Source organism: Zonotrichia leucophrys, chromosome 2, assembly GCF_028769735.1.
Source record: "Zonotrichia leucophrys gambelii isolate GWCS_2022_RI chromosome 2, RI_Zleu_2.0, whole genome shotgun sequence".
NCBI lineage: Eukaryota > Metazoa > Chordata > Aves > Passeriformes > Passerellidae > Zonotrichia > Zonotrichia leucophrys.
In genome coordinates this window covers 42,703,549-42,729,256 of record NC_088171.1, presented here as the reverse complement: position 1 = coordinate 42,729,256, position 25,708 = coordinate 42,703,549, and the positions used below count along the sequence as shown (strand labels likewise).

The window sequence follows — 25,708 nt, the reverse complement described above, 5'->3', positions numbered from 1 at the left end:
GCCTATCAATCATAACTCAAACCTTGACTGTGATAGAAGATTGCCCTCGTTCTCCCAGAACTGGAGCTACTACTCAATAATGGCATCTATGGCACAGTGACAAAGTGCAGTTATTAGTGTTATTATCTGTAAGCGCCTCACATCTGTCCTGTGCTTGGAAGGAGTAGTAACCATGCTGTCAGTTTCCACTGACTTGAAATATTCCTCCTGGAAAGCTTACACTTTCCAGCATTCCCAAATTCAGAAGTAGAGCAATCTGAGGTCCCCTCCATGAGGAAAAAGGCTGTTAGAAAATGACACTGTGCCGCTCTTAAATCTTTGACAGAAATGCTGAAAGTACATTTTCAGGGATTAAAAAAGAAATCCTCCCACGATCAACAAACCAACCACTTGGTGGAAGAGGGGTTTCTTTAAATTGTTTGTACCTATATATTAACCACTTGGAAATAAGTGTGCAGTGGGTAGGTAATGCATTCAGAGTTCTGAAACTTCGAGGTTTTGCTCTGTTGTCAGAGAGGTGAAGTGAGATAAATAAAGACACACTTAATTTAAATTGTCCACCAGGACTTGTCTTTTTATAGATAAATATAGGTTCTCTCACTTTATGTTAATGTCTTGTTAACAAAAATTTTCTGTTGTTCACGTTTTTTTGTAGTGATGGAGAAAAAAATTATTCTGTGCAAACAACACTTTTGACTTCCTGGAACAGCTTTGTCTTACTCTTAGATGCCTTTCCTTTATGATTTACAGTACCTTTTTTGGCTGTAAGTACAGAGTTGTGTAATTATATGATAGATGGACAAGCATTTACTCATTCACTCACGAGGGATTAAAGAGTAACCTGCAGTAGTGTTTGTTATATGATTATTGAAATGCCCTGTGGCTGTTAAGACAGCTAGGTCTTCCAAAACAAACATTAAATACTAGAGTTCAGTTGGAAGTAATAGTGCACTAGCACCCATAGGCTAATGCTTGCATGACTCTTTCATAAAATGTGATTTGTATAATCCTCCTTAAAATTAAGAGGAGTTGTAACAAGCGTATTAATCTGACAAATGCAGTCTGACATTCTACTACAAGCATCAGAGTTTTGGTCCTCAAGGACAGCGTTGTTTCTCTGAATAAGATACTCCAGAGTATGTGCCAAGCCCTGTGCTGGGTGCAGATAATGATTATTTTTGACATGGATAGTACAGTTTGTTGGTGTTAGCTAAGGAAGCCTATAATGATACAGTTCCAGAAAATACAGCCTGGATTTGGAGCAAACCAATTTTGTCCTTTCTTTTAATGCCATCCAAATTTGGTTTTGCTTAATTAAGATTCCTCATTTATGAGTAATCCCAAATGAAACCTTGACGTGTTGTAATTTTTTTTCCTGCTCTGAAACATGTGCACTTAAGCTAGTAAAAATTTTACACTTGCATATTTTTGATGTGTTAGTCATTAAAAGGATGATGGTATAGGGGTAGAACTCAACTGTTTTTTGAAGATACCTTTCAAATGTACACATTGGCTGTTTTGGTGAAGAAAGAAGTTTCCTACAATGCCCTATTCTATAAGGACTTCATATTTGGGTGTAGAGTTGTTGTAAAAAGAGCGTTTGGGGCAGAGTAAGGCAAAGAACAGAGTGGGCCAATTTGATGCTGCCTTTGTGCTTTCCACAAAAGCTGTTCCACATAAGCAGTAACTAAAAACATTGTGGTATAAAACACTTGGAATGGGTTTATGTGTCAGTTTTCCCAGACAAGCGTCTTGCCTGTATTTCCTAATAAAAGGCTATAGTTGGTCATATTCACTTTGACCCGAGTTTGATGTGCATATGGCACTGGTAGTAACCGGACTTGTTTAATAGGAATGGATTGTTTCACAATTAAAGAAGAAAAAATTTAACAGTTCCTGCAGTGGGGGTTCAGTGCCATGGCTGTTCCTGTTACAGCTTTTCTCTGAAGACAGAGATTCGAGGCAGGAGTGGGAGGAGCAGCAGAACTGAGCTGTTCCCAGTAGATATCGGGGCTGCAGCAGAGCCCAGAGCCCAGTGCTGGCATGGAATGGGGAGAAGGAGAGGAGAAAAGGATGCCACTTTCTACCCCTTCCCCAGTCTGCCTGCACTCTTGGCCATCTGGGTAGTTTACCACTGAGAAAAAGGAGGGAGGAGGAATTCCTTCCTATAGGATCCCAGGTGGTCGGCTTATGCCCTAATGGGTAAATTGCTTTTATTGTTATTTGCCTTTACTCCACATAAAAACAGAGCCATAGCAATCCTATGGAAGTTGAAACTAAATTTAAACCTGATAGGGGTGTTTAATGTTTTGCATATGTAAAAGTGGAGTTCTCATTGGAAGTAGCCTAATTAATCCTTCTTCGGTAATTGCTGTGCTATCTCTGTGAGAATATTCACCCCCATAACTCTCTGGAGAGCTGATACTGGAAAGCAGGGAAGGAGGGACAGTGTCTTGTACAAGTTGTGGGGATGATTGTGCTTACCAGGTTGTTACTCAAACTGGAGTTACCCGAGTCTGGTAGTGGTGGTGTTAGATACCGGAATTGCTTCACTTTGCCAAACGTGTGCTACCAATGCTCCTTGTTAAAAGGACTTTGAGATTTGTAAGTCTACAAGTTGATGCATTTTTCTTTATTCCTAACACAAATACTCCTTTGAAAAAGTATAAGGAGAAGTGTTTTTTAAAAATTATGTAGAGATTTTGTAATGATATTAAAATTACTTTAGGTGAATAATCAGTGCAGAGACAACCTCCCCAAATAATGTATGCTCTGGAAGATTAGAGATTAAATTTTTTGAACTGCTGCCTACTTGATGGTTTTATGTTCATGTTACTTCTATGTAAAAACTACTTTATCTAGAACTTACAAATTTTTGAGCACTGTTCTTTACTAATTGCTTTGACTCTGGGTTCTTTGCCTTTCCTCTGTGATTGTCAGTAAGGCCACATAAGCAAGAGGGAACAAGGAGACAGTGAAGCTGGAAAGTGGGCTCAGAATTCATGCCTGCTTACTTTTCTAGTACTTAGTCTTTCAGAATTCTCCAGCTTCTGCAGTTTGACTTATTCATGTGGTGCCTCAGCTGTGGGAGTTTTCAAATACATGCTTTCTGTCTTTTATTTTGTTGTAGCAAATGAGTTCTAGGTCATTTAATTGAAGCAATGCATGGTGTGAAAAAGTCCAAGCTCATGTTCTGAAGAAATGCTTTTCTGAACCAAGATTTCTAGTATTGCTTTTAAAAAAGAAAAATGCAGCCCCTCCCTCTAAAACCTCAGATGAAATAATTTAAAAAAAAAACCTGAAGTAGAACCTATCACAAACTTCAAATAGATAAAGTAGAAGCTTATCTGGATAAATGTGTTCTTTTCATACTCAGTTTTCCACTAGGAGTTGAATATTATGAATTTAAGGTGTCTATCCTGAAAGGCTTTCTGACCCCCCAGGGCTTATTAATGGGAATCAGTTGCATCAGAGTGAATTTTGTTAGTTAGTGGAGGATTGACTAGAGACTAGCTGTATAAGAAAATCAATCCTACTCAAGACCTGTTTGTGTTGGGATCAGGGAAGTCTGTCTGTCAAACTGCACACAACCCATCTGCTTAACATGTTGTTTCTCATTGGTTTGTCCTCGCCATGAGGACTAGCTGCCCTTGAGTGAAATATGGGAACTTTAGAGTTGACTTTCTTCCTGCTCCCTTCCCCCATCAAATAAAAAAAAAAAAACCAACAAGGCTTATCTCCAGTATATTAAGAGACAAAAACTTTTTATTTGTTTGCAAGACATAGAATGGGGTCCTTACTGTCATATTTCCATGTGAAGATCAACAGTTGCTAAGGACCTGAACAGAGAAAGTGCTCTCTGCAGTGCTGTGGGTTTGAGGAAAATGGATTTTGAGAGGTGAAGCCTGTACTGATGATGGTCACAGAGATGGCGCAGGAGCCTTGTGTGCACTGTGACTCTTATCCAACCCTTTCTGTGCAGAGAAGGAAAATTTTCACAAGCTCTTATGGTGAGCTGTGCAGGAAAGGAGAGAACACCTTTACACAAGGAGTTTGTAGAGATGTTAACATTTGGTTCTCTCTAAAATACAAAACACCTTGTGCAGCAGCAAAGAAGTTGTAAAGCTGTTGCTGTTTACAGCATTGCTGAAATCATGGCCAAGCTTTGGATCAGAACTTGAAGACACTCTGATTTTCAGAAAGCTGAAGGATTTACTGACTCTGGAGTGGAGGATTTGCAGGGACTCAGAGCAGTGCCTTGGACAGATGGGCTTGAAAGCAGAACTGTGTCCTGACCCACTCTGTCAGCTACCACAGCAGGCTATTAGCTTGCATGCTTGAACTGTTGAATATTTAGATCCACCCACTGTCCCCTGTGTGCCAAGACCACCCTGCTGCTACTCATGTCATGCAGATTTGGCACAGAAGCTGCATTTAAACAGCTAATGAGTTGCATGTTGAAGCACAGGCTGGTCTCCCCTATTGAAATCCGTGAAAGAGCTGTGACTTATCTTGGACTGAGTAATCTACTGGCTACTGACACCATTGCATGTTTCCCTAGACTGGCAATGTTACCCGCTTCACTGTTGAAACAGATGTTGTGACTTTTTAAAAACAAAATCCTGGTTGGTTTGTTTGTTTGTTGTTTTTTTTTTTATTTTTACTCCAAACAGCATATTTAAAGAAAGGTGCTGAATGTCAACTTGCCATTATGTAATAATTAAACAGTACTCTGCTATGGGATAATTATCCTTGCATCACTTCAGTCTTAACATTAAAAATAGTATTAAGCCTTGCTTGTCCCTATTTAAGAAATATTGGACAAGTGAGTTGGAAACAAGATGCTCTTTCCAGTCCATCAATAACTGGAATCTCTGGGGCAGTGAGTTAGATCAGCTGACTGAGTTACCTTTCACACAAGAGCTTTTAGAAAGTTAGCTGATGAGATGGCCAAAGTCCATCTGTGCCTGTTGTGGTGCTCCCTCCACAATCAGAGTGGATCAATGGGGGCTTAGTGCAAGAGAAATGTATGGAAAGAGAATTGCTTGGAAAGCCGCAGTGCCAGGCGAGTGCCTAAAACCAGAAGCTGCAGTCATCACATGAAGTTTCATTTATAAGATTTTAACTTAAAACACAGAGAATGCAATTTCATAGTAGGCTGAAGCCAGCAGATCCTCAAAACAGCTTTGTCAAAGGTGTGACTTCCTGTCTCCTGGCCCGGTTGGCAGCCTGTTGTCGCACCATTTCAGTGATCAGAGTGAAGTGGAACTTGATTGTCACTTCTACCCCAAATCCATTTAAATTTGCAAATGCTGTTTGTGTTGGCAAAGGCAATTTAAATGGTCTCTGCTCCACTCCCAGCTGGCTGTTAATACCTACTGGGTGTTCTTAACGTGATTAATGTGGCTGTGCCTCTTTCAAAAAACTTTGCTTTTAACCTGGATGGTTTGACTGACTCAGTGCTGTCACCACTCTAAAATATGTAGCTGTTTTTACTGGCTTCATGACATCACAGGAGGATTGAAGAAGGTAAACATTAGGAATTTTAAGAGTGTAGTAGTCTGTTTGATTTACCAGCCTGTTTAACTCCACTCCAGTTAGATACTGTTCTCTTCCAGTTAGAACTTGAGAGGAGAAGATTTACACTGATTTCCAGCTGTGAGGTTGGCAAAGTACCAGATAGTTGTCATCAAATGTCTCTATGCCCTTAATTATGGGTTCTTCCCCCTTCATCGTGCTGGTCCTACTGATCTTCCGATCCCAGGCTCAGCTGATAAAAATAGTTTATTCAAAAATGAATTTTATGCTTTTTGTAAAGATAGCCAGATCTTTTTCACTGAGACAGGATCAGTAAAGGGAGGGAGATAGGAGCAAGGCAGGGGAGATTTAGGGCTTCCTCACAGAGTGGCTGTCAGTTTAACTGCGGAGTGAAGTGGCAGCCTTGGGCTGCGTGTGGTTTCACATTCGGGGTTTTATTTGTGAGCTTCCTTCCCCTTCGTGTGCTGGGCCAAGAGATACCTGTGTGGCTGAGAAATAAGGAACAGAACCCGCTGGAGCATCTGGGGAAGGAAGAGTATTAACACTAGTGCTGGAAAAAAAGCGTGTGGAATTACAGCTTTATTTCCTATAAACAGACTTGCATGAGCCAAGTCATCTGTTGGCTGGGCTTTTATTATTCCAGGTGGGGTAAGGAAATCAAGGTGAATTTAACAAAAGGGCTGAATGATCCTCTTGCACTTCTAAATGGAACAAAGTTGAATTTCAAATGGAGCAAAACCTACCTCTGTTCGTCCAAGTGGCAAAGGAAGGTAACAGTAAATTCACTATTGAATTCACTATTGCCACTTGGTGCATGCTGCATGCCCTGTGTAGGATAGGGCTGTAACACTTCAAAGTGCCCATGCTTTTGTGGAAATTTTGTTATTAGAATATCGGGCTAAGTTCAAGAATTAACTCTTATCTGCTATGGAGACTTTCTGGAGTTGGTGTGCAATTTCCCATTGCCACTCTATGCAGAGAGGAAGATGGGTGTTAAAAGCCAGTCCCTTCTACACCAGAGCATCAAGTTAAAATACAAGTTCTAGCAGCAATTAGATAATTAACTGGTATCTCTGAATGCCAAATGTTTAAGGTATACTGGGAAATACCTTGTCGTTCTGATGTGTATCATGTGACTTGCCCATGTCTTCAGTCTTTGTATTTAGAACTCAAATTTCAAATTAAGGTTCCTAAAATACTACTTAAGCCATGGTGTGAATCAAGTTAATTGTCACAAATTGCCGTTGAGGTGGAAACTAAGGACCAGTTTCCTACAGAGTAAAAATATTACCTATTTTTGCTTAAACTTGCAACAATTATCTGTATCAAACTCTACACCAGTCAGGAGGACTAGTTCATTTAAATACTGTTTAAAAAAAAAAAAAGATAAAAAGTTGCTGTATTCAGGGAAGCAGCTTTTTCTTCAGGGAGGGAGGGAGGGAAGCAAAAAAAAAAAGAAAAAAATCAAACCCACAGTGTTGAGGAAGTAGGACCATTCCTTAGAAAATTGCGTTATACTAAACTCGGTCATCTAAGCCTTACACACTACCTAACAAAGCCACTGGTGTTGGAGGTACTGTCAAGGGAGCTTGATAATAAAACACCTTTAGTGGTGGAAAACTTTAAACTGACTATAGTAAGTTTTTTTTTTAATCATAAAATCAATCTAAGTTAATTTACAAGTACCATACTGAAACTTTTCCAAAATTGGAAACCAGGAGGCTACTGTTTTGTCTGTAGACTTCTTTTATTGTTGGTTAAGATTGGTTGGTTAAGGGTAGATTTTTGGAGCAGACTTGCATTTTAAAAATAACGTGGCCTTATGTGTTGCCGCTTTGTACGAGTTCCTAACGCTGTAGGCTTAAATTAAATCCTTGCAAGGTACTGAAATTTCATGACAGAGGACAAAATTTTTATGTGATTAGATTCTCTTGTGCTTTATTGTCCATTTGCATGCACATGTGCTCTGAAAATGAGAGAAGTGAAGTGTTTGCAAGCTGGGAGGAGAAGGGCACCGAGAGTATTGCTGAAAGAGCAGTTATTTAAACACAGTGTAAGGATAAGCCTCCTCAGATGCTGTTCCTGCTGAATTCTCCTCTGTCAGGGTGCCTACTACATTCCATTGCTTTTGTCTGGGCTTGGTATTTGGGAAATTTTGGTGAGGGCTGGGAGGTGGGGGGGCGCGCTGGAAGCTGGTCAGCAGTAAGGAGAGAAGGGCTGGTGTGGGAATTGTGGAGTGGGGTCAGGGTTTAACTTTAGTGGCCATTCATCAGATGATGATTGATTGCTGTGCAGTCCCGGGGGACGTTTAACAACATCTCCGCCCATCCCCCTGCCCCCTTTGAAAGCAGATGGACCAAAAAATGGGGAGAGCGACACCCAGGAATTCCTGCTGTTGTAAAATGTTTTTACGGTGCACTGTACAGCCTTTCCTGAAGCAATCACATTTATGGCCTTGCTGTTGTATTTCTTGGGCTGCTGTGGCTGTAAAAGATGAATAGCCCTGTAACATGGTTCACTGATTCTGTTTAAATTGAAGTAGGCTCCCTTTATTGTTTTGTGTCTAAAATTGTATGCCACCAATTCAGGAAATATTTCCTGTTTGGGAAATAATCAACCCATAGCTGATTTATTTTAAAATAAATCACTTTTAACTATCTCTAAAACTAGTCCCCTCTTCCTTCTGATTTCTCTCTTCACTTAATTCTGATGGAAATTCTAAAATACTAATTAACTGAGCGGAACAGTTTAAAAAAAAAAAGGAATAAAAACTCCTAAACTTGCTTATTAATCTTTTTTTCCCTACTGGGTAGGGTGTTGTAGGGCACCAGTTTTTATCTTTAAAATGTTATTTTTACTTAATTACTTAATTACTACAGAAAGAAACAATTCATTAAATGCAATTTACACAGATTATAAATTTCTTTGGAAGGAGAAATGTCTCTGCTTTCATACTTCTTTCCTTGCTGCCCATCAGAGTATTCACGTGGTTTGGAAAAACCCGCAATGTTTGAAGGTGTTTGCTTATGAACCAGTTTTTCCTATGTTTGGGTAAATAGTGAAATTAACAGGACAATAGTTAATTTACAGCTTGATGGATCTTCTGGCTGTATAATCTCTGCCTCTTCAGGTAGGGAGGGGGGAAAATTTTTAGGATAGGACTTTTCTATAAATACTGTTTTGGTGGGGTTTTTGATTTTTTTGGGGGTGGTGTGTATTTTTTTTTCCCCCTGAGCTCTTCCCTCGTGCTACTTCTGCCCATCCACCCTTCAGGACCAGTGTTGTTGTTTGCCCTGTGAGGAGCAGGAGCTGTTTGTCCCTGAGGAGCCTTGCAGTGCTGCAGTAGCAGAGACCTGAAATGTGGGGAGGCCGTCTCACATTGCTGGAACTGGAACTGCTTTGGGTGCACTGTGTGTGCATCAGTTCTGAACTGAGAACACAGCTGTGCATTGTCCTACACCTATCCCCAGCATGGTTATCTTTTTTTTTTCCTTTTTTTTTTTTTTCCAGGGAGTTGGTTGTTTGGGGGATGGGGGGAAAGGGGAGCTCTGGCTCCCCCCACCCCCCTCTATTTAGAACCAGGCATAGAAACTTAATCTAGCAGTACGTGACCTTTGTGGCCATGACCTAGGGACTGGGATGTGAGCAGGCTTGAGCTTAACAATAAACTCCTGGCTGTGGCTGCGAGCACAGGCAAGTTGGATGCTGTGCCCACGCCCCAGCAGCCCAGCTGGCACACCCCCCTCACTGTTGTGCCCGGCACAGCCAGAGATTTCCCAGGTTTGTTCTCTGGGAGCGTGCCCCCTTTGCTGGCAGAGCTGATGCAGCAGCCTGCTGGGTGCCCCTGACAAGTGTGTGTGACAGTGGCTGCGGGAGGAGACCTGCCCTTCCTGGTACCCCTGCCTAGTTTGGGGCTTCTCTTGTAGTCTTTGTGCCCAGGAAGGAGTTTCTGGGGAGTTGCTAGTTCACTTTGAAGCCTGACTCCTTCAGTGCTCTTCTGGTGCCTATCTGGCTAGCCCCCCTCCCCACGGAGAGCACTAGGGATTGTGCATTTGTGATTTTCCCCCCTGTGTACGTAAGGTAAAGTGTAGTGGTGGAGATCAGACCAGCATATCTACTTCTTTTTGCCCCAGCTTGCTAACTCTTTTGCTCTCCATTTTTAGTCTGTCTTGTTTTGACCTTTTTTGTTTTATTTGCTTGACTAAGAAATAAATAAGGCCTTATCAATGACTCTATATTATTTACCCAAGACCTCCCTGCCATGTCCTGTGTAATCTGCCCATTTCCTACATGAGAATATGTCTCTTGCCACTGTTCATTCAAAATTCAGGAGTGATGTTTCCCACCACATTTTGGTGGGTGGCAAGAGGCAACTAAACCGTTTAAGCTTGTTTTTTTTCTTTGGCTTGAACAGCTGGATGACTCTTTTACCAGTGGATGCTGTTACCTTGCAGCAGGGGAGGACTGAGCTTTTGCTCCTGATATTGGCTATTGTGTAGGACTAGTCATAGATTTAACTTGCTTCTGGTCTTCTGTTCATATGGTCACCATTTTCTTTTCAGCTGCTCTGCTTGAGTGAGGCCCCAAATCCCTGCTGTATGTTTTTAAAGTATATCAGATTCATATGACTTAACTTGATACCTTGTCTTGGTTTTCATTCTCCCTCAACTTCTCAGTTGTTTAAGTGGAGTTATTCAGGAGCATGTAATAAACATTCCCTGTAATTTCAGCAGAAAAATTACAGAACTTCATGTGCAAGTGGACATGGTATACATATTTAGACAACCGCAGTGCAAGGACAAGGATCCCTCTAGTTAAGGAAGATGATGTGTTGGAACAATGCATTTCAGACCTAAGGCATTTTTTTACTTGGAAAAATGGGAATCTGAGACACTGCTTGAGGATTTAATGTTTAAACAGAAGCAAACATAAGTCTGTTCCAGTTTCCCTACAGCAAAACCTAATTTCAGAAAAAAAAGAGCAGGTTTTAGTAAAATTTGACATGTGCACATGAACACACACATACCCCTTTGAGAAATTAATCCATGTACCACTTCAGCTGTTGCACTTGTAGGAGCTTAAAATGTCACTTTATGCAGCCCAGGCAATCCAAGGGGGGAATCACCTGTCCTGTCCTTCCCTTGCTTTTGAGGGAGAAGGGAAAGGGGGATGTAATGCGCCCCATGTCACGAGCTGTTAGCTGGAGTGGGCAGTGGCTGGATGACAGCTGGGAGAAGACAGGCATATCAAACACTTGTCCAATCTTTGTTCTGCTCCTGCTCCTTTCTCTGAGGTAGGCTTCAAATATCTGGTGATGGAAAAGTTGTTCGTAGTATGAAACCTCGTGCCACTGTACTGTTCCATTGTAATACAGATTTTCTGTTATTACAGTCTAAGAAAAATAGTGTGTGTAGTTAAGAGCAAGACTTGAATACAGAACTTTCTTTTGTTGGCATCTTGTGCTCTTTCATGTGCATCTTTGGAAATAAAAACTTGAGAGCTGGTTTCTGCTTCTCTCTAAGAAGACAGGCTTCCATGGAAGCTGCTATTTCTATGTGCTACTTCCCTCTACTGGATGGAATGGGAGCAGCTACAGCCGATGAATGGATCCAGCTTTCTAGGCTAGCATCTTGGTCTAAGTTGTGATTTGAATATAGGGTTTGGGAGTGCTTTGTGAACAGAACGGGGATTTAGTGGTTACCCACAGATCACTGCAGCATTCAAACACTGATGGGCGTGATAAAGTTCCAGTCTTGTTTTCCAACTCAAGCATCTCAAAGCATCGCTAGCACAGAAAACACTGTCATAGCAAAGGATTTTTGCTTTGTTGATGGAAGTGGCAGGGGGGAGTTTTCCCCAATATTGTTGCTGTCCTGAACATAAGGGATTTGCATATTTTGAAAAGAGAGGATGGTTCTTGGCATGCATGGTTGGTTTTCCCCTTGTGAGCAGTGGGTGTGCTTCTGTTGCAGCTCTCCAGTGTATTGATTATTGAATGGCCTCTTAAGAGAATTTGGTGTTTGTATTTTCAGGAAAAGTCTTCACCTGAAACTTGCCATAGATGCCATCTCCAGTCTGTAAGTGTTGGCAGATGGCTTCCGCTCTTAAGAGGAGCTGATGTGGACACTCTTCCTAGTATTGTATTGCAAAGAAAACAATGACACTTCCATCTAACTGTTAGGGCATGGTTTGGAGTTTACTGGGAAGGATAGCTCTTCCTCTGTGGAGAAACTATTGTGAAGCCTTTGCCTGTTGCTACTGCCTCTAACCATCTCCTTTATAGTTGAGCTTTTGGATTTTTTTTTTTAACACATCCTGGCTCTGTTTTTTTTATTTCTTCTTTATGTAGTGAGAATTAATTATTTTCCCCCCTTTCTTGCAGGTACTGCATTTCTACTGTGATACCTGTTCTGTCCCCATATGTCGGGAATGTACCATGGGACGACATGTGGGTCACAGCTTTATCTACCTCCAAGACGCCCTACAGGACTCCAGGACTCTCACCATTCAGCTCCTGGCAGATGCTCAGCAAGGACGACAGGCTATTCAAGTAAGATACTCCCAACTTGAGTACTTTATTTCCCCCTCCTTCCTCTCCCCCCTCTCCCACCCAGCTTGTCTGTTACAGGGCAAGGTGTCAAGGCAAGAAGCTCTCTGCTTCTGCTGTCAGTCTTCTCACCCCTTCTGTTTTCTCAGATCTCTGACAGAAGTGGCAGTGGAGCTGAAAATAAAGTGCTGTTATATGAGTTTTGCATTCTTGCAGCATAATCCTGTCATGTAAATCACAATATATATGAAGCTCTGTACAAATGCACTGGAGTGTGAAGCGTTTCAAGAAAGCTCAGATCTTATGTGGCAGTGCCAAACCTGGTTTTGTTTTTACAAATCAGACTTTCTTTGAGCATCTTCCTGCCTCTATAACTTCTAGCACTCTGCCTACCTTTGACTCTTGTTATGTCTTCAGTGTTGCCACCAAATACAAAATACTAATCACCTGCTGGATTAGTGTGAAATTCCTTAACCTGCATGTGCAGAGGATCCAGAGCTATCTCCATGTGAGGATGGCTCTGCACACACAGAGGCACACTCTGCCTGTTACTGTGCTCTCCATCACCTGTGTTTTGTAGTGCAAATACAAACACCTGGCAAGGGCTGGAGAGAAGGTAGCACAGTGCTTCAAACTAGACAAGGAATTTTCACAGGGAGTTAAACTGCAGTGATATGTAGATAATTACTTTTGCTGAGTAATACCAGTGGTAACTTTGATATTATATTAGTAGTAGTTTGGTCTATAGGGAGACTTTGGATGGGAAGTGGAGAAGTGGGAAGCTTCACTCCACACCTGCTGCCATGTAGTTTTGTTAGTGTCATGTCCTGAATTTGATTAGAGTATTACAAAACTCAACACTATGTGCTTTAACTACTAAGATTTTATTTCTTTTTTGAGTAAACTTCTGTAGAATGTCATAGATAGGCAGGTAACTTACTTTCCAAATTGGGTGGGCTTTCCTAGCACATGCAAGGTACAAACAATAATTAAAATAACCCGAAGCTCATTGTCCTCCCATTGCTGCTTGTTTCTAGTAAATGAAGGAATTAAGCTTGTTCTGTGAGACAAGAGCAACTAATTAGTCTCTCATTAAGTCTTTGCACCAGTGGAATGGCAATAGTTTATGTTGCTATAGATAGTAATCAGTTGTTGACATTTTCCTTCAGCTTGTGATGTTAACTTGTTTCACTGGCACAATAAGCAAGTTTTTGGAGCTGGATGCCTAACTTTAAACTCCAGCTTCAGTCAGGATCCTGTAAAACATAGCATCCTCCAAGATTTGTTTTAAACTAGGTTGTAAAGCTCTTCAGCAGTATCCATACTGAAATGCTTTACACATCCCCAAAATGACAAGAAGGAAGGAATTATACTAGTTTAAAGACCATCACTGAATTTCTCCAGGCTGTCCTAGACAAGGGCTTGCCATTTAGTAATTAAATTATTGCTTTTGACCTCCAGGGCTCTTAATCATCTGACTGGTACACTAAATCATCTAAAGACTGTGTTTTGGAGTAGAAACTAGCAGGAGATCATGGAGCACCATTCTGCTTCTATTGCATAAATGCTTTTGTGCCTGATTTTCTTCCAACTGAGTTTACTTTGCTCATTCCTCCCTTATCTTTTTCTGCCTTTCATGCTGAAGGCTCCTGCCATTGTGGTGGGCTGATTGTTGCTTGATGGTGCAGGTAAAAGTTTCTTGGTACTGGCTATGCTCATGTGACTTGAACAAGCAACTCTACCTCTACTGAACTCAGCTCATGCAGCTTTGCCCAGGTCTGGCTGCAGCCCATCCAGCTTAAGAGGCTGTCTTGGAAGTATTAGCTGAGCAGCTTGTGTAAAGATCTGTAAAATGAACCATGTTTTCAAGAGCTGAGTTGTTTCATTAGTTTAGTGTGGTTCTTAATCTGGACCACTGCACAAAAGAAGAGTAGTGAGCAGACAAGTCAGTGATTAAGTTAACAGGGTGAAAATCTGTGTGTGCAGGAATGGGAAAATTGTTCAGCCCAAGCCAGCTGCTCCTGAAGCAACATCAGCAGCAACCAGAAGAGCATGTGATGCTGTTAAAAGCAGAGGTGCTCAACTCACAGTTTTCATGGAGCAGAGCTCTCCTTATTCTTGGGACAATATGGCTGTGCAGCTGCATGTTTATCCTAGGGAGGAGACAGTGTGCCAGCATGAATTCAAAACAAACTCTAAAATAAGTAGTCTCTAAATTAAAATAAATTGGCTTGAGTGGTTTTCTTAAAAGTATGGAAATAGCCAACAGAGAATTAAATGCCAGTACAAGCTGTGGTATGAGGGACATAAGACTGGAGCTCTGAGAGGCTTGAAAAGTAATACATTGTAGTAACACTTCTTAGTGGGACTGATACATACTGCTGTACCAGAAACTCTTTCTTAATAGGCTCTGAAAGTGATAGCTCCCCTGACAGGAGAGGTTGAGGATGGATGAGGAGGGGTAGTTGAGAGTAAATGGGAAAAGGTGGAATTTGAAGGGCGGCCTTGCAGGAGAGAGGAAATCAAGCCATGAGTCAACTGGCTGGAGAGTATCTGGTTAAGCAAAGTTGAAGGCTTTTAGGAAGAAATGTTTATTTAAGCTCTTCCTGTGGCTTTGGAGGAAAGATTGTTTTTCAGACTTTAAAAAAAAAATGCTGTGAGTTGGGATACATTTCAACCTCTTGATCCACTGAAGCCTGATGTAGCCTGTCACTCCAGAAGAGTCCAAACATCGCTGTTCAAGGAAGTTGAAGTCCTCTGTAAGAAAGAGCAAGAGGCTTGCTTTTGTCCCCCCCCTTGGTGATATTTCTGCAGCAGTGGAAAGCCTTCCATGCTTCCTTGTGCTGTGATGGTCCTGGCCTGCATTCCTGAGCCTGTCTCCAACTTGAGAACTTGTGCCTGTGTGATGAACTGATCCAGCTGAAAGGGTAGCTTTTCTGTGGCTGTACTTTTTGGCTGGGTCAGCCCCCTGGCTGGTTGGCTGCAGTGCTGCAAGGACTGTTGATGGTGCCAGGGAATGAAGCAGCAACATCCAGCTGGGGTGCTGGTAGGACTCTTTTCTTATTTCAGCAGAAAGCTATACTCCTAGCTGGGATACTTTTCCAGCCTTTTCAGAGACTCAGATTGATTCACGGGGTGATATGAAAGCCAAAGTTGACGCTGGATCAATGGTGTGGGAGGAATCAGGACTGCTGCCTTTCTGTATGTGGGGAGCGTGTCCCGCTGCCTTGTTTTACCTCACGAAAGTGCACACTTAGCTGTCTTCTTTCAGAATTTTTTCCAAGGACTAGGTCACAAACTGAACGTAAATCTGTTATGGTGAAAGATAGATGGCTTCTTCAAAATGTCACCTTCTTAAAATACATCTATACGTGTGTAACTGTATATATATGTATGGATGTATGCATGTAATCTAATGCACTTGCGTAACAGTAAAGCACTGAGTGCTTGTGTTCATTTAGGGTCAATTTCCAGGTGAACATGTCAAAGTACATTTTAATCTGTTCAGCTCAGATGTCTTAAAAAGTGGGTTTATTCGAAAACAAAATAAATTCTTTCTTAGCTGAGCCTATAATTGTTTTTGCTGGGGTGCTTGACCACCATGCAAGCTTCTCACTGCCTGGAGAGACTGGCCGTGTGCAGAACATAGCAGGAGCTGCTCTTATCTGTCATGAAAGGCTTAGGAGCTTCCCTCCCAAATTTGTGGGGGAAGTGGTATGAAATAGATTAACACCTTTACAGGGGGTGAGGGGGTTCTGTAAGAAACTCAGCTGGCCAGAGGAGGAAGCTGATCTGTTGCCTTGAGCCTCTGCCCTTGGGTGGGAGCTTCCCTGTGGGCTGCCATATGGATGTGTGCTGCTGGGGGGTTGATACCTGAGAAGGATGGCACTGCTGTGCTGCAAGGGATCTCTCTGGGGTTGTCACATTGAGTTAGCTCAGGCAGCCTTGTGCGTGGCTTTGAAGTCAGGCTTGCAGGTTTGAGAATCTGAAATGAAGCTTTGGCAACAAAATGGAGTCAATTGTGCCTTTCTAAAGCTGGGATTTGTATCAAGAGGCTGAATTTCTTTGTACTTTTAGTCACTGTTTTGTGTGGTGTTTCACCGAGTTCCTCAGTGCAGCATATGAGCAGATGGTTACTGGGGAAGATGGATTTGACATGTGTCACTGTCCAAACTACTGTTCTGCCTAAAACTGTAGGCAAAAAGTCTGTTCTTGCAGCACAAACCAAAATGATTGTTTAGTTGTATCTGGCATGAATTAACCTGGCCTCTAGCCCTCCCTCCATCAAAGCTTCTTTTAAAATTATCTTTGTGAGGAACTTCAAGTGAGGATGTTGTAGTGTTTTTGTAGTGTTTTACACACATTAGAGTGAAACCTTTAAATCGGTCCAGCTACTGTGGTTTGTGCTATAGCTGCACCTGTATTACTGCAAATCCTGGTACTTTCACTGCAATTGTGTAGGATCTTCCAGGTAATTTTTTTACCATAAGAACACCAGGAGGTTTGTATCCAGTTCTTGGTGCTGGAGAAAGCCAACTGTTTTGTCCTGGTTGTTTTATCCTGCATGGCTCAGTGATAAGTAACTGGAGAAGTTTAGTGAAACAAACCCACCGTATCTTTTTGTGCCTTAAGGAACTGAAAACAAACCACCTATGGCTGGAACACCTTCCATTTGGTGGAAGAGGGCTAACTTGAGACATACCAAAAAGTTTCCTTCAGGATTTTTTTGTAGTTAATGTGCTTTTGAAATCCAGAAAGGAGTTTGTGAGAGAAGAAGCATCTCAGCTGTTTGTTCCCCTCTGATTAGGGTTAACTTAGTCTTAAATTCCTTAATGGTTAAACTGCAAATCCTCCATACTTGAGGTAGGAAAGTGTATATTTAATATTCTTTATTCAATACCTGTGGTCCATTCACCCATCAAATACTGAAGAATTCCTCAGTAGAACCAAAATGTTTAAGTGCTTTTGAATTTGAATTTTCTCTCCAGAGGTTTGCACCTTCATTGGAAAACTTGAGATTAGGAAACTTCTTAAGTGTTGGAATTAATGGCTGAAAAATTATAGCTCCCTCCCCTCTTTGGATGGATGGAATAAAAAAATCCTAGGGACTTTTTCAAATATGTTCATGCAAGCCAGCATTTATGTATCTCATGGTGCTACCATTGTGGTGTGTGGCTGCAGTTTGTCCAATTGGATAAATTCCTGGACTAAGGTGGTGTCATCTAACATCATGGCTCAGCACCTGGATCACCCTGCTGGTTATGAGACCTGAGGTGGCCTCTTCAAATAACTGTGTGCTGGGTGTGCATAACTGTGGACATACTGATTTAATTTGAGTGTCAGACAGCAGAAACCACTCAGTGAGGGCATCAGCACCTCTGTTGTAGCTCTTCAGAGCACAAGCTTTGTAACAGTTTTTCTTTCTCCTGAGGCATTTTATGCTTCTGATAATTTTTTTTTTTTCATATAACAAAGTAGCACTAGTGAAAACTTGGAAGTCTCGAGCATTAAATATCCCTTAGGGATATTTAGGTAAAAATGAAATAATATAAATTTTTTTTGTAACTTGAGGCTGTAGTTCCTACTGTTCAACAGAAGACAGGAAATGCAAAAAATTACTGAATATTGCCATTCTGCAAAATGGCAAGTCTTGATTTGGTCACCTCTGTAGTCAGCATAGGCATGCAGAAGCATGGCCAAGTTCTGTAATGCTACTCTGCTACTTCTGGCTCTTGCAGTTGGTTTCTTCATGGGTTCATGTTGTACCATCAGTTGCCGTGGCCACTGGAGCAAGATCATCACTAGTTTTTCCCTCAGGTGATGAAATGTAGATACAGGGGAGCTCACAGAGGTGTCCACCTAAGGGAGCTTGTGAAGGACACCCAGGTTCTGACACTGCTTTGCCCTTCAGCTTTTGCTCAAAACTGAAATGTGCTGGTAGCAGCAGCTGGTGGTGGGTGTCTGCATTGCTGTCCTTCATGCAAACACGTTTGTGTGCCTCACTGGGAGCTCTGTGTGCAGTGTCCTTGGGTGGTGGCCCCCTGGAACGTGCCACCTGCACAAGGACTGCTGCTACTTCAGTTTTACCCTTGGGGAATTGGAAGTACCAGTTTCAACCCTAAAGTTTACAAGATACACTGCAAAGCAGTGTTGTTCTTGTTCTCACTTGTTTTTAACAAACACAAGGCACTGGTGACATGTCTGATAGAATGGGGAGTGATGTTGGCCATCTTTAGAGCCCTGAGAGGCCAGAGGTGGAGAGGTACAGCTGCAAATAGATGATTTACTTTATTTTCCAACAGCAGGAAACAAAACAGTTGTTTTCCATCTCACATTCAGTAACCAAGCACAATTCTTGGATAAACACAGGCCCTGTCTTCTGTGTCCCAAGTGTGTGAACTGATTGACCATCTAATTCACTAGCACTGGAAAAACTGACATGCCATGAGGAGAGAGCATGATAAAAGCTGTTCTTCTTTACAATGATTTGTTGTTAAAGAGATTGCATGATGTCTGACCAGAACAAGAAGCACTGCTGCTCAACATGCTTCCTAAAAAGCTGACCTCTCCAAGACAAGTTCAGCACAGAAAATGCCTGCAGGAGTGAGTTTTCATAGCAGAACTCTGACACCTTACAGTAACCAAAGTGAACAAGGAATTTCCATGTGAAGAAGACTCTCAAAAATTGTACTTAATGCTCTTGACTTTTGCTTCAGATATAGATCACTTGCTATTGCTGTTCTCCCCATCATACCTCTGCATGTTTGATGCTGGTCAGCCTTCCTTGGCTGTTCTAGCTTATTTGGGCAGAGTGCAGAACCCTCTGAATTTTACCAAAACATCACCAATATCCTGGATGATATTAGAATCTTAGCATTTTGGGCATCCCCCACTGATCTGAGCTGTTCATACCTGGGCAAGTAAAAATAAATTCAGATGATGGCATGAGTAGTTGGTAGACAACTGGTTGTGCATAACTGCTTCCTATAGCTGAAAGATCCCAGCATCCACAGGGAATTGCTACCTCTCCTGCTATGATGGAGTTCTTGAAAGGTGGACTCTGGTTTTAGTGGGGATTAATGAGGTAAGTTATGTAAGGTATAATGAGGGATGCATATATAGGGATCATAGTTCTAAATTGGTACGGAATACAAAAAGCAAAAATAAGTAAATTGAGATTTTTATGCTTTCACAGACATCATTGTTAGAATTGGAATATGGGTGGATAGTTTCCCTGACACTTGACAAGGTGATACCTTTTTCTCTTTACAAGAGAAGGAAGGTGTTTTGCTGTACTTGATGGGAATCCAGGTCTGTTTTGGAAAAAATGCATACTTTTTCCCTGCTGTAGGGCAGCTTCTGTATTTGAATGGCAAAGAGGTGGTAGAGGCACAGTATTCTTACATGTAGCCTCTTTTAGCTGGATCTGAGCCTACTGGCTTTTATGAAGTCTTAATCCATGGCCAGTTGTGACTTCATGTCTACTTTGCTGAATACTGTAATGAGATTTTTTTGTCAAATTTGCCTGCCAGAAACTTTGTGAGAGGGCAGGGCAGCCTCCAGTGGGACTGGGATGTGTAGGCTGTATGAGTTTGAAGACATTCCCTGTTAAAACTGTAGTGAAGTTCATGAAGGAGGGAGAGGTGAAAGACCTGTTCCTCTTACTGAGCCCTGGGCTGCAGACTGGGCTGTCAAGCAGCACTCCTGTTTTCCCCTGACAGTTTGCAGGAGAATTCTTTGGAGTAAAGATAGAAATGTTGTCTTGTCCGATTTTGTCAGGGTTGTCTTCAGCCTGTCTCCAGAGAGCAATCACCTGGCCGAGTTAAGTCGTCCTTTTTCTTTCAGAAAAGGATCTCCTATGTGATCTGAAAGAATAAGTCTAGTTCAGACTAGGTGTCCTAAAATAACTTACCTGGTATGAGAAATGTCCAAGTAACACTATATTTATGTTTTTATGTTTTAGCATTCCAGTGATTGGCATAAACTAGTTGCTGCTGAATGGAGAGTTTGAAAGTAATAACAACCATTTAGTGAAATATGACTGTGAGATATGACTGTGTGCTATCTGATGTTCCAGGTGATGCTGGATCACATCGGGTAGTTCATAGATTGTTGCAAGAAGTGTTCTTAGATTGGTGCATCCTCATAAGTACAGTTAAAATGAGGGCATCTTCCTGAAGGTTCTGTATGTATGGTAAAGCCTTTAAATTCCTTTTTCGCTGATTTCAATGAGCCTGCATGTCTGAGGAAAAAGAAGTGTTTCCTAATGTTCAGAGGGAACCTCTGTCTCAGTTTGTGCCCATTCCCTCTGGTTCTGTCACAGGGCACCACTGAAAAGAGCCTGGGTCTGTCCTCTCAGTGCCTTCCCCTCAAGTGTGTGAATACTTGTAAGAACTCCTCTCTTTTTTAGGCTGAATATCTTCACAGGCCATCATCTTGTTCTAGAATTTTGTAACTAATAAGTTACAATCTTTTTAACCTCTCTAGGGTCACAGGTTCATCTGCTGGTTCACTGTATGACAAAGGCTGAAAAAGTTGTTAGCCATTGCTATTGAACCTGTTCTGTTGGGAACTGTGATCCTGCAGAGTCTTTGTTTTTATGCCGCTTTCTGTAATATTTTGTGAAACTTGGGAGTAGTTTAGGACAGATTTTTTGAGGAAACCATTTTTAATTTGAGGGAGGGAAAAGAGACATGCTTCTTCTGGGTTCATTCTGCAGAATACTACTACAGAATATTTTTAAAATATTAACATTGCAATGTTGTATTAGAAATAATTTGAATATTAGAAATAATTCACACCTCTACCCAAGGTGTGAATAACTATATGAATACTTTTTACTGATAACCATTTTTTCTTTTCTTTTAAAATTGATTATCTCCACACTCTTTTAGGGGTATTTCTGTGCAGCTCAAATGCATAGATAACACAGTCTGTTCCCCACAGTGTCATTTTTTACTAGAACATCACACAACAACAGGGAACCATTTTGAGGGGCTGCAAAAGCTGGGTTCTCTACGTGGAAGAAAACATGAGTATGAATTTCTGTGCAAGTTTCTTGTTCACCACATTAGCTGCTCTCTGCAATTGCACAGGGCATTGAGTGCTGTTGTGAGGGTGCAAGGTACAATGAAGGTGTAAACTCCATGTAATAGATGTATTTACAGAATCCTTAGAGATTTTAGGCTGCAGTGTATGGAATGGGTGAAGAAGGCCTAGTAAGAAAGTAAGAGTTGTCACTTTATGCCTTTACCTGAAGACAGGTAATTCTACATTTGCATGTAATGTAAATGTAAAATTAAATGTAATTACATTTACATGTAATGTGAAATGTAAGCAGCAGTCCTCTGGTGTATTTTTAATTGGTTTGGTCAAGCCCTAAGTGTGTGTATCTTTTTTCTCCCCAGCTGAGTATTGAACAGGCCCAGGCTGTGGCAGAGCAAGTCGAGATGAAAGCGAAGGTGGTACAGTCTGAAGTCAAGGTAGTGACCACTAGACACAAGAAGGCCTTGGAGGAGCGGGAGTGTGAGCTGCTCTGGAAGGTATGCACCCTTACATTTGTGGTTTGTACTGCTGACAGGTGCTTTTCAAACTGAAAAATTGCTCAAACCACTACACAGCCAGATTCTGATATCCGAGGGAAGCTGCCGGTTTCCTTGCCTGGAGCTGCTGGTGGGGTTTTTGCTGCTGGATCCCGGGAGCAGCGCAGCCCCACACGCGGGCTGGGCACTCCCCCTGCTGGCCCCGCAGCTGCCCCCAGAGGAAATCCCCTCCCAACAACATATTCAAAATACCTGCTCTAGAATTAGGTACATAGTATAATTGGCTTTCTGATCCACTCCTCTTAAAGAACAGGAGCAAAGCTCTATATCCTATCCCGTCCTTTTTTGTTTCCTAGAAAGGCTGGTAGAAATTCTGTGAGGCCAACTTTCACTGTCCCCACCCTTTAAAACCTTTACTGTCAATCAAGGTAGCGTCCTCCCTCTCAGCAATTTTTTTGAACTAGTATAAGAAAAGAGTATCTGCACAATTCTGAACTGATAGGCTCATTTCAGTTCAACAGTGCATGCGTGGTATTTTGAGAGGAGGAAAGGAAATAACAGGCAAGTTTCCTGTTCCAGAAAAGTAATTTAGTGGTCATGGTCCCCTGCAAAAGAAGCTTTGTTTTCTTTTGTAAGTGTCAATAGCAAGATTAAAATTGCACTTTATATAGTTAGTGTTCTTTGAATGCTGCTTTTTTGAGAGTTTGGATTTGGATTTTCACTGTTAAGCTCTTGCAGGAAGCTTGGCAGCTTTCTCTTTTAAGGTGTTCCTAGTACAGGAGGAGTAAGATCTGCACCTAAGCTTTTTTTATCCTACTGTGCTGTACAAATGCACTTAGTTGTAATATCTTCACTGACAGAAAGTTCTCTTCAAGCTGAAAAACATTATTTTAATAAGGAAACGCTGTGGAAAATCATTTTAGCAAAACAAATTCTGTGTATCAAGCATGCTAATAAACAATTTTGTATACCAGGGCTGAGTCTATGGATTTAGCTAAGACCTAAGATCAGTAATGTGTCTTGGATGCATTACTGATTGGAAGAAGTATCTCCAAATTTTTTTTACAGCTTGGTAAAACCTACACACCTCAATTTACAGCATGTTTGTACATATGTTATCTAGTCAGTGTCTGATCAAGGAATCCTCAGACATTGAGTCTTCCTTCACTGAAATGCATTCCAGATACTGTTCTGAGGCCAAGCAAGTATTCAGACATCAGGAAATGTATTTTTGCAACAATAAAACAAAGACATGTTACATTAGTTTTATGCAGCAGGTGTCTTTGCCAGATGGTCCAAAGTGGTTTTTCACAAGTAAGGGTAGACACAGACTTATATAGATGAGTTACAAAACAGGCATTTTTGCACCAACTTCAGTCCCTCAAGCAGGGACTGGCAGCAACCTTCTGTGTTATTTGAAATGACATTCACAAAACATCCTGTTTTAAAGCACAAGCTCAGGTTGACTGCCAGTATTTACAAGAAAATATTAAAATAATCAGACCCTAAAAATCCTTGGAGATAGATGTCTGGTGTTATCCAGTCACACAAAAACAGTTCTGGCAGGTAGGGGAATGACAGGAGCCCATGTGCATTAGCTGGTGCTGACTCCCAGCTCAGCCCAGTGGCACAACAACCCACATTATGAAATTGGTCTCAGTTCTGGTTAGTGAAGCCTCAGCCTCTGCTCTTCTGAGAGGCTGCAATAACTTCTGTCCTCCCTGGGGGCTGAATGAGGTGTGCCTTTGGATGATCTGTCAAGTACCTTGCAACTAGAAAACAGAATAGCATTTGTGGAAGCAAATAATTACTAGTAAGCAAGTGATTCTCACTCTCAAATGTCACTCTGATGCAGCAGATCTCCAGAGTAGGAATGTGTGGTGTTGCCTGGAGGGTAGGAGAGACTAATAATCCTAAATTTGGATATTTGTTTTCCTTGTTTCTTCTTGTCTGCATTGTGAGTTTTAGAGGTTTGTTCTGCAGCTGTGTGTCAGCATGCCATAGCAACTGTTCAGCTGGCTTTTATGTAGAAGGGAGACTGAAGGAAATCTCTGTGGTCTGTCTTTCCTGATGGAAGTGCACTTTTCTCTCCCCCATTTCCCACAAGGTGGAAAAGATTCGCCAAGTCAAGGCCAAGTCCCTCTACCTGCAAGTTGAAAAGTTGCGTCAGAACCTGAACAAGCTGGATAACACCATCAGTGCTGTTCAGCAGGTCCTGGAGGAGGGTCGCACCATGGACATTCTCCTGGCTCGGGACCGCATGCTGGCTCAGGTGCAGGAGCTGAAGAACGTCAGAGGCCTTCTCCAGCCACAGGAGGACGACAGGATCATGTTCACCCCCCCTGACCAGGCGTTGTATATGGCCATCAAATCCATGGGCTTTGTCAGCAGCGGGGCCTTCGCTCCCCTGACCAAAGCCACGGGGGAAGGTCTCAAGCGCGCTCTGCAGGGCAAGGTGGCCTCGTTCACTGTGATCGGCTACGACCACGACGGGGAGCCTCGCCTCTCGGGGGGCGACATGATCTCTGCCGTGGTCATGGGCCCCGATGGAAACCTGTTCGGGGCCGACGTCAGCGATCAGCAGAACGGGACCTACCTGGTGAGCTACCGTCCCCAGCTGGAGGGAGAGCACCTGGTGTCGGTGATGATGTGCAACCAGCACATCGAGAACAGCCCCTTCAAAGTGATGGTGAAGTCCGGGCGCAGCTACATCGGCATCGGGCTGCCGGGGCTGTCCTTCGGCAGCGAGGGAGACAGCGACGGCAAGCTCTGCCGCCCCTGGGGGGTCAGCGTCGACAAGGAGGGCTTCATCATCGTCGCCGACCGCAGCAACAACCGCATCCAGGTGTTCAAGCCGTGCGGGACCTTCCATCACAAGTTTGGCACGCTGGGCTCCCGGCCGGGCCAGTTCGACCGCCCCGCCGGCGTGGCCTGCGACGTTTCGCGCAGGATCGTCGTGGCCGACAAGGACAATCATCGCATCCAGATCTTCACGTTCGAGGGGCAGTTCATTCTGAAGTTCGGGGAGAAAGGAACGAAGAACGGGCAGTTCAATTACCCGTGGGATGTGGCCGTCAACGCGGAGGGCAAGATCCTGGTCTCTGACACGAGGAACCACCGCGTGCAGCTCTTCGGGCCCGACGGCGTGTTCCTCAACAAGTACGGCTTCGAAGGGGTACTCTGGAAGCACTTTGATTCCCCCAGAGGCGTGACGTTCAATCACGAGGGCCACTTGGTAGTGACGGACTTCAACAACCATCGCCTCTTGGTCATCCACCCGGACTGCCAGTCGGCGCGCTTCCTGGGCTCCGAGGGCACCGGCAACGGGCAGTTCCTGCGCCCGCAGGGGGTGGCGGTGGATCAGGAAGGGCGCATCATCGTGGCCGACTCCAGGAACCACCGGGTGCAGATATTCGAGTCCAATGGTAGCTTTTTATGCAAGTTTGGCACTCAGGGAAGCGGCTTTGGTCAGATGGACCGTCCTTCAGGTATAGCTGTCACCCCTGATGGCATGATTGTGGTGGTCGACTTTGGAAACAATCGAATTCTCGTCTTCTAATCTGTGTTTGAATTAGGAAGAAACTGTCTCAGGGAAATTCTTCTAAGAGAAAATGAAAAAATACAACGTTAATTCAAACCTACCTCATCTTTAATTTTTTTACAGATGAATGTACTTACCTTTTCTGCAGGGAGTGAGCCTGTAAAATTGAATTCTATCTACCTCATTGTCCTCCCTTCCCTCCCCGATTTCTCGCCCCCCGCCCCATCCCCACATACTCATAGTTCAGAACGTTTTACCTCTTTCCTCCCCGATGGGGTTTCATGCACAAACGAGAATTGCTGTGCACATTAGGTGGTTTGTGTGGTGAGTTCTGTTAGACTAAGCCAAGAAAGGCGCTTTGTAACTTTTTAAATGGAGAAAATGGTAGTAAGTGTTTGTAGAGAAATTTGTGTTCTTGACCATTCTGCAGTTCTGTGGGTGGGGACATGGGAGGGAGGGACATTTGTTGTTGTTGTTGGTTTTGGTTTTGTTTTGGTTTTTTTTTTCATTGCTGCTGCAGCAGAGAACTTTTTCCTGTTC

The 25,708-nt window shown here is 42.6% G+C and overlaps 1 protein-coding gene across 1 annotated transcript in view; it reads left to right on the top strand.

Annotated features, from left to right (window-relative positions):
* Positions 1–25,377, top strand: part of TRIM71 (tripartite motif containing 71) — a 55,975-nt gene extending 30,598 nt beyond the window's left edge. The window contains exons 5-7 of the mRNA XM_064703336.1: positions 11,921–12,088; positions 21,493–21,627; positions 23,735–25,377. Coding sequence (XP_064559406.1) covers positions 11,921–12,088; positions 21,493–21,627; positions 23,735–25,186 — 1,755 coding nt within the window. The 3' untranslated portion in view covers positions 25,187–25,377. The remainder of the gene's footprint in view (positions 1–11,920; positions 12,089–21,492; positions 21,628–23,734) is intronic.
* The last annotated feature ends 331 nt before the right edge of the window (positions 25,378–25,708 follow it).